Source organism: Hyposmocoma kahamanoa, unplaced genomic scaffold (genome assembly GCF_003589595.1).
Source record: "Hyposmocoma kahamanoa isolate Upper Pololo Valley unplaced genomic scaffold, ASM358959v1 88, whole genome shotgun sequence".
NCBI lineage: Eukaryota > Metazoa > Arthropoda > Insecta > Lepidoptera > Cosmopterigidae > Hyposmocoma > Hyposmocoma kahamanoa.
The window spans coordinates 664,843-674,386 of NW_020654466.1; the positions used below are offsets into that span (position 1 = coordinate 664,843).

Sequence of the window (9,544 nt, forward strand, 5' to 3'; positions counted from 1 at the left end):
TATTTTCTTTTTCAACCTTATGTCGTTAATATATCTACTGGGTCAATCGAGTTTTGCCGTCACTTAGCTGTCACTAAATTTTGAAATAAAATTATAAAATTGAATTAGACTTTTATAAATAATAAAAAAATACTGCAACTTGTCTGTACTTAATCTAAATAGAATCGCTAATGCTCAATTTACAATTAAAATTCGGGAATACTCAAGCATCCAATAAATATGCCACACGTAGCGTCGATTTCTGCCGCCCGTGGCCAACCTTAAATTAGTTGGCCCTATTATGTGGTCTATGGTTGGCCCCTTTGTTTTCACAATTACGAAAGTACATATTTCGTTCGGGCAGGCTCGGCTTGGTTGTGTTTTTATGTTCGCCTGCCATCGCCACCTTTGTGTTGTTCAGGATATTGTTTTTTTTTCAAATAGTGGAATTTATTTTCTAATTTAGTTCGCTCGCTGCCATGGCCCCGCCCTATGCGTCTTTTGCATTACGTCACTGGGTTATACCTTGGGGATGCAATGTAGTAGGTTTTCACTCTAGATCTTTTACATAACAACGATATTGGAGTTATTTCACTTAATTGTCAAGCAGAAGAAGAAAAGATAAAGGAAAAAAGATTTTCTTTTTACGATTCCAAGTAACGGGACAAACAAGCCTGGTGGTCAGCGACACGCCTGTCCATAACAGTTGCAGTGCCACTCAAAGCTTTTAATCGCAAAGATCTTAGGGGCACTGCCACTGTGCCCGTCACCCTGAGACAAATTAACAAGTCCCATGTGCCTGTAATTTCACCAGTACCTTCCCTTCGAATCCAGAACGCAGTAAAGCTAGCTTTACTGTTAAAATCACTCAGATATAATGCCAAGAAAAGTGAGCTGCTAGTTTTCAAGGCGGGGACGAAAACGTATAACACTGTTCCACCAGTTACACAAGATGGTGCTCCTCTCGAGCAAATGAAGCAGTTTAAATACCTGGGTCACTGGGTGACTGATGCGCTCACAGATAACTTAGAGCTGGATAGGGAGCGCAGGGCATTGACGGTGAGGTGCAATGAAGTCAAATTAACTCTTTTTAAGGCCTACAGCCAGACACTGTACATCTGCGGCCTGTGGGTTAATTATACGCAGAAATCCTTCAATGCCCTAAAGGTCCAGTATAATAACACCTTTAGAATGCTGTTACGGCTGCCCCCGTTCTGTAGTGCGTCCGGCATGTGTGCGGGACGCGCGTAACGACGGTTTTGACGCAGTTGTACGGAAACGCATTTCGTCGACCATGAGCAGGATGCGTGGCAGCGGTAACAGCCTTCTGAACACCATATCGAAGGATGTAGCGTGTCCGATATAGTGCCATTGGACCAGAATTCATGTCACCAAGAAGGGTTGGTGACATGAATTCTAATTCCGCATACTTATTGTTAATTTCTATTATTTATTTTTAAGTATTTCTATTTTAGTTATTTTATTAAGTGTACTTGGTACTTGGTACTTGGTGCAACGGGCTGGTATCCGCAACTCGACGACAAAGCGCCTATTTTGCGTGTGGTTTATTAAGTGTAATTTACTAACATATTCCTAAGTTTTTAATTGTTACTAACAAAGTGGATCAATGATTTTAAATAAATTATTATTATTTTTATAAAATGTTCATGATTTGTCGAAAACTTTTTGGGACAATATGAAACATTTTGTAGAGATTTACGTCTCTATAAAAAAGGTACTTTTGTGATTTTTCTCTCCCAATTTCGCACTTCTTCGCCGGCCTTCGCGCCACTCCTATGGCGAACGCGGGAATCGCAAATGCATAAGCATTTCTTATTCATTCTTTATAACAACTTTATTAATAATTATTAATACAAAGATCGAACACTCAGAAAAAACACTCAGAAAAAATTCCTTCGATCCGGTCGGATTCGAACCGACGTCTTCTTGCACACCGTGCCAGACGCTATACCAACTAAGCCACGGAACGAACCAACGGACCTCACGAATTTCTCTATGTGCTTGCGTCGTGTCTTTGTACTTGGTCTTTCAACGACTTTTCCGTTGGTTCGTTCCGTGGAACGAACAAAAATAATCAAAAATAATTGAATATCAATTCAATAAAAATTTAATTAACACAGTGAATAGCGACATCTCTCGCCAGGACTGGTAGCTGTAAAGGTGCTAACTGGGTGATAAATCTGTAATAGATTTCTCATAGATGGCGTACGACTAAAAAGTCGTTGAAAGACCAAGTACAAAGACACGACGCAAGCACATAGAGAAATTCGTGAGGTCCGTTGGTTCGTTCCGTGGCTTAGTTGGTATAGCGTCTGGCACGGTATGCAAGAAGACGTCGGTTCGAATCCGACCGGATTGAAGGAATTTTTTCTGAGTGTTTTTTCTGAGTGTTCGATCTTTTTCTATTAATAATTATAACAAACTAGTGGAGTAATTTCACAAAAAAATAATTGAATATCAATTCAATAAAAATTTAATTAATTAATATTATGTTCCAGTTATTCAGCAAAAGGCGATGCGGTGTGAAGGATATAGACCGTTCTTTGACACGACATCGTAGATATATTCTCGTCCAAGGATGGAAGAAGAAAACTATAACTTACAGGTGATGTAAAACACTGTTCAAATGTTTTTACAGCGCTTTTGGACTTGTATTAAATGTCTTTGACAGCATTTACTCATCATCATATCAGCCAGAACACGTCCACTGCTGAACATAGGCAGATTTCCCCCAAATATTTCCAGACTAGTCGATCGGACGCGGCGTACATCCAACGGTTACCCGCCGCCTTTACCAGGTCATCCGTCCATCTAGAAGGGGGCCGTCCCACTGCCAGAAACGCCCGGCAATTGCTCGATCCGTAGCTCGTTGAGTGACATTGAGCTTTTTTATGAAGATAGTAATTTACTCATTAAAGAGAATATTGAGCCTTACTGTCGACTACGCATGGCATTTCATTTTCACCTTTATGCAACATCCTTCATTTTTGTTTGGACTTAATACTGAATATTGGTTTTCTTTCGGTACATCTAATTCCCTCCATTCTTCTCCAGCACCACATGTCAAAGGCTTCCAATCGTTTATAGAATAGTTATACACAAATACTGAAGTTATAATTATTATTGTAATTTTATCGATAAGTAGTTACCGATAGTCAATACGACACAATGAGTGTTTTATTAATTCTATTTTTTATCATTTGAAAACAACCCGTTGTTGTTTTCGATGAACATTTACTACTTATCTTAATTATTAATGACTATTATATATTCTATTATTTGCGATTAAAATATATGTTCAGACTAGATTATAATTCGTATTGTAGTGATCATACGCCAAGTGTTTTTATCACATGAAACATTGAAAAGTAATGAAAATAAACAAGAAAGTGCTAAATTAATATCCAGTGAATATTGCAATGGGATAAGGAGAGCCAAATAGCTCTCATTACCCGCGTAACATCATAATTGAAAAAGGAATAAAACAGTAAAAACATTTCTATTTTTATTGTGATTTTTAGAAGTTATGCTCATGAGCATAACTTCTAAAAATTGATAGATATGGTGACATAGCTAGTGTAAATACAATGTAGTATCTATGCATTTTAATGCTTGCCTGGGATAATGAAATTTCGCAATTTTTTTAAAGCGCGGTGCGAAAAACATACAACCATCTCATACGACTAAACGCGGTGTTCTACGGGGGCTACCACGGAACTCGAACCTTGTCGAACGTTAACGAAGACATAGGAGTGCCGTTTGTACAAATACGAGCATTGAGAAAGTCCAGTTTAACACCGCTTTACCCGCGGGCTCACAATACCCCACGTTCCCCTATTGTGTGTTTGTCTCAAACAATGTAATGTGGTTGTAGAAAAAGAAAAAACAAAAATGAAAACGAATATTTTTAGCAATTGCCATCAACTCATCATACTGTATTTTCGTTATCGCTCTTCTCATTCTCGCGACGAAAATACAAAAAACATTAAAAAACAGAAAAGAATACCATATCACTTTAGTTTATTTTACCGCCTTTTTTCTATTTAAAAAAAGTAAGCGGACCAGGTAGGTATTTTAGTTGACTGTACGAGTTTTTCTTTTGCCCGTTTACATACTTAGTTCCTTAGAATAATAACGCATAGAAACCTAGCCCGCACACGCTAAGTGAGGCAAATTGAAGCGCGCCCAATGGGTCTACACGAGCGGGCGGGCCTTCAGTGCTCAAGGTCAACTTGCACCGCGAACAGATCAAGAATTTTAGCTAAAAATGACGAAATGTGCGGTAAATGAGTGTAAAAATACGTCAGACAAACATAAAATAGATACTAACATCACATTCCACAAGGAAGTAACGCGTTTCAACTTGTATTTTTATATAAATATTCACTAAAACCGAAAATTAACCTACTACTAAAACTAGCCTACATTAATTTGATTTTTGCTTCACTTGTGACAGTTCGTTTGATATGAAACTATCATTCTATGCGTTATTATTCTAAGCTTAGTTCATTATTAGTAGATAAATTTAAAAGTTTAGAGCATCGGTTAGTAACCGATTTTCATACTTTTAAACTACAGTTATTTCCCAAACATGCTACTAATATTGTATTGAAACTATGTAAACTGGCAAAAGAAAAACTCATACAGTCAACTGTCCAGTGTGGTACACACAGCGTGCATCGCGGAACACTCGGGTTGCACACCAAGGGTTGTCGCATGCGCCATTCTTTATAGAATTTAAACGTTCTCCCTGTGTTTAGAAAATGATGTCAAATAGTAAACGTGTTTATTGTAGTTTACGGTGGTTTGAACTAGTGTGCCTCAAATTCAGAATTGTTCAGCATTTCATTTCTATTTCATAATCATGCGCCCATAATCGAGACACCAATCCGGGATGCGGGTACAAAAATATCAATACATACCTAAATACCTTCGTGGTCGAACGGTTACTACGCTGGCCTACCACACAGGTTAAATTTCCAGGCCGGAAAATTATATTTCCAGGAATATTTGTATAGTCTACATTTATTTCTCTCGTGAGTTAGGGCTTTGTGGTTGTTTTTGTGTGTGTCCATGGCACCCGCGATATAGGGTATTTCCTACTGCAGGGGCTATGAGTGTATCCGTTATTATTATTACTTAATAAATGTTATTTCACTATATAGTACGAAAATACTGTGATGAACACCGTAATTTTTTTCAAATTATGTGTACAACCTGTAGATACAACTAAAATAGTAATGTGACAACCCTGCGCTCCGAGTGAAGTGTAGGCATTCATTGGTGCGCAAAACAAGAAGTTACCCTACTTCTGTTATTGTACTATGGCTATTATGATCACTTTTGTTCGCTTGTAATGATTGCTTGTAATAAATTGCAGAATAATGAACGGAACAATAAATTTCGACAAGTTACACGTCCAGGAACGCATGGCTAAGGCACTCGCGATGTGGGCGCCGCACGGAAATCTCGACTTCGTGATGGTGGATGACGGACCGGCCGATATTCGGGTGTCGTTTGTGAACCAGGATCATGGTGATGGGTGAGTTATCTTATATGGTTATCATGCCAGACAGCCACGCAGAGGTCTCAGGTTCCATTTCCGGATCGGGAGAAATATTTGTATGGCCGATATTTATTTCTCCCGTGAGTTTCCGTGTAATTTGTGGTTGTCTATGTGTGTGTCCATGGCACCCGTGACACAGGATTTTCCCTAGTGCAGGGCTTGAGTGTGTGCGTTATTATTATTACATCTACTTTGGACTCTCTATCTATCTGTTTACAGTAGTGTAACCAATGGCGTATTTACCCTAAGGCCCAGTAGGCCCGGGCCTAGGGCGGCCAATCGTGTGACAAGAAATTCATTGATGATGACATTGACTTACAATTATATGGACGTCGGGTCCGCGCTAAAAAGTGTCCGAACTTATAGGGCGTTAAAATCGTATACAGAGCGTCATTCACGCTCTAGTCTTCGTTTGTTCGACTGACAGCGAAGCAAGCAAAATTAGACAGTACTGCGATGACATTACAATTTAAATTCAACGTTTTAGCTTTTTCATATTCCTTTACATGTCACTACGTTTAAATAGGTTGACTTGGGACATTTTTTTCGTGGTTTTCGTATTAGACCCGTCGTCCATTTATTTGTAAGACAATGGATGATGACAAGAAATAACTCAAAGTACCGAAATATTGTAAAGGTTCACGCACATTATGGCGGACCGCACTGCACCGCATCGTTTAACAATAACCTTCCTAAATCACTTTACTACATTTTATGTATAAAATATAAATATGTTACATACATATGTATATATATAATGTAATTTATAATCACTACATATTATCACTACCGCGACTGTCTGTCTGTCTTGGTCGCGATAAACTCAAAAACTACTGAACGGATTTTCATGCGGTTTCCACCAACAGACAGAGTGCAGCTATTATAGTTAATTAAATTTCTGAATTCATTTCGATAAAAGTTGGCAATAAAGTAAATTCATTACGTAGTCTACCAGTATATGATGAGTGCTGAGAAAGGGGCGGCTGGTACTGACTACATGGCCTGTTGCCTAGAGTGGCCAAGACTGTAAATCCGCCACTGGCTTAGCACTACAGTGCGTGACTTGCTCGAAAAAATAGAATAGAGAATCTCGCGCTTTATGTCGCTCTCGCACCTTGTGCTAGCCCTGCAGCTCGTGTCAATTACATTTTCACCTCACTAGCTCGAAAAGGCTTTCTTTCTCATTAGAAATCTGCGAGCAAAAGCGTATGAACTTCGATCTTGACGACGGACTGTGGTGCACTTAAGTTTTTCTTTCGTTGAAAAAAAAACATAATGACACATTCAACTACGCGATTTGTCGTACATTATTTATGTAATATAAATATAAGTGAAGCGAAAAGTTGTGTGTTTCGCTCGGCAGCAACGTTGTTTTGCGTCTCGTGCCTTGAATGATATTCTGTTCTTACACTCCATCGCTTGCTCAGGTAACAAATTAGACAATTGGTGGGCAAACCTTGTTTGATTAGGGGCCAGAAAACATGAAATTTCACAGGGGGCCAGAATTTAAAAAATAAAAATCAATTGGAAATAATTGAATTAGTGTAGTGTTATGTTATTTTGTGTGTCGATACCGATATAATAATAATAACGCACACACTCAATATAGCCCCGCACTAGGGAAACCCTGTGTCGCGGATGCCATGGACACACACATAGACAACCACAAATTACACCCAAACTCACGAGAGAAATAATTGTAGGCCATACAACTATTTCTCTCGGCCCGGGAATCGAACCTGGGACCTCTGCGTGGCAGTCCGGCATGGTAACCGTTCGGCCACGGAGGCAGTTATAATATATAATCAAAATACATTTTCAAGTGCCATACACTCCTACTTTAGAAGGGACATTGGCGGATCGGATTAATGCCCTACGCGGGCGATACTTTGCCCTTCACTGATTTAATCCATGATAGTTTAAGTGCTAATTACCCAATTATAATCACTTTGAAATAAACAATAGGTAATAATAGTTTTTAAAAGCAGAATTTTCAAAACTAAGTCTTTAAAACTTTAATTTTGGCATGTCAGTTTTTTCGTATAGGCATTTCAGACATCTGGCATCCTAGTTCGACTTTAACGAAGAAAACATATTCTAAATATAATTAAAAATATTTTGTACCTGTAGGTTTCCTTTTGACGGCCCTGGCCGGGTGGTGGCTCACGCGTTCCCCCCTCCGTATGGAGCCATGCACTTCGACAACGAAGAAATCTGGGGAGACAACCCTGAAGGTATTTTATAGCCATATCCAAAATTTCTCAAAATTCAAATTTCTTCATTGTTGAGGATGCGGTATGCGTTTTGATTTACAGGGGACGACGATGACATCACAGATTTCTTCGCAGTCGCAGTGCACGAGATTGGCCACGCGTTAGGACTGTCTCACTCTAACGTCACAGAGTCAGTCATGTATCCCTATTATCAGGTTCCTGTTGAAAAGCTGGGCATTGACGACATTTTAGGGATGCAGGAATTATATTGTAAGTACTTTTCTTTGTTTTTCTCGAGGAGCGACTTTTAGTACAAAACGTCTACTTTCAACTATTCAGACGAAAGAAGGGAGAAATAAATGTGGCGAAAAGATAAAAATATCACTCGTTCAAATCGATACCGGCACGAAAAGTCTACTTTTGAAAAATGACCAATAAAGTTTATTTTAGTGACAGTGTTGTTTTTAATGTGCGATGTAATACACTTGGAATAAAAAACACAAAATAAGTTAAATTATAGCTGTTAAAAGCCAAAAATAAAGCTCTTCAACAAACAAGGTCCGCTAGTTCGTTCCATGGCTTAGTTGACATATCGTTTGGGACGGTTTGCTGGAAGACGTTGGTTCGAATCCAGCCGAACCTAGGATGTTTTTCTAAGTATTGGATCTTTGTATTAATAATTATAACAAATTAGTGGAGTAATTTCACAAAAATAATTGAATATCATGGTGGTCAACATCGTAATATTCAATAAAAAACAAAAAATTACAATTACTTAAATTATATTTATTACCAAAATGGTCTCCACTCAGCTTTTGTAACGAGTCGTTGGAAAATGCCTAGTTACACTGGTTTTCAGCGAAGCCGGTTAAAAAACAAAGGTGATGTCACTTCGTCCAAATCAAAAGTAGAAAAAGAATAAAATATTCAATAAACTTAACTAAATTAAGATAAAAAATAGTAATTGCAAACCGGCGAAGTTTCTGTGAATCCTCTGACACGATACATTTTGTTCTTCCGGCGGCAATGCCAATTCTATTATTTTATGCCAATATAAAAGAGCAACAAAGCGTGGATCCATCACAGACGAGCGATTGCATTCTGAATATTGAGGCTATCCGTCTTGTAAACGCATGAAAATGCATCGAGTGAACATCCCGCTGTCTATCCGATTATAATCGAATACTTTAAAAAACGTGCAGGACAATGCCGTGTGAACCAAGGCTTTGGTACATAATTTGAGGATGATAACAGAAAGGACTTGGTTGTCTTCCGTAGGTTCACCGTGTTACACGTTGACATAAATGTATTTATAGAATTTAATTTAATGTAGATAGTTGTAGGTTGTTCCCCTTGTTTCTACTACTTAGCACACAAGATTGTAACTAACAAATAATTAATTCTTCTGAGAATAAGGGTCAACTCACACTGGCGTAGAGTCGAAGCGTCGCGACGCGTCATGTTTTTCGCCTATAGCATATACATCTCTATTTTCCCATTATTAAGGTACAAATTTGTGTTATGCAAATATGGAGTCAAGCGCCGATGCGCATCGCCGTGCGTTACTTCAGCGCATCGAGGCGTTAGACGCCGACCACACTGTGATCCGGGTGCACCAATGCGAGTGTCGTCGCGCGTCGCCAGGCGTTGTAGTTGAAAAACACGACGCGACGCGACGCTTCGACTTAGCGCCAGTGTGAGTTGAGCCTAAATGAATTTGAATTATGATAATGAATCCAAACATCGAACACACAGAAAAATTTCG

At 38.8% G+C, this 9,544-nt stretch overlaps 1 protein-coding gene across 1 annotated transcript in view; it reads left to right on the top strand.

Moving 5' to 3' along the window:
- The window catches only part of LOC113235862 (stromelysin-2-like), a 27,013-nt gene that overhangs the window by 2,416 nt on the left and 15,053 nt on the right, over positions 1-9,544 (top strand). The window contains exons 2-7 of the mRNA XM_026471785.1: positions 923-1,038; positions 2,499-2,605; positions 5,381-5,542; positions 7,697-7,800; positions 7,882-8,049; positions 9,286-9,462. Coding sequence (XP_026327570.1) covers positions 923-1,038; positions 2,499-2,605; positions 5,381-5,542; positions 7,697-7,800; positions 7,882-8,049; positions 9,286-9,462 — 834 coding nt within the window. The remainder of the gene's footprint in view (positions 1-922; positions 1,039-2,498; positions 2,606-5,380; positions 5,543-7,696; positions 7,801-7,881; positions 8,050-9,285; positions 9,463-9,544) is intronic.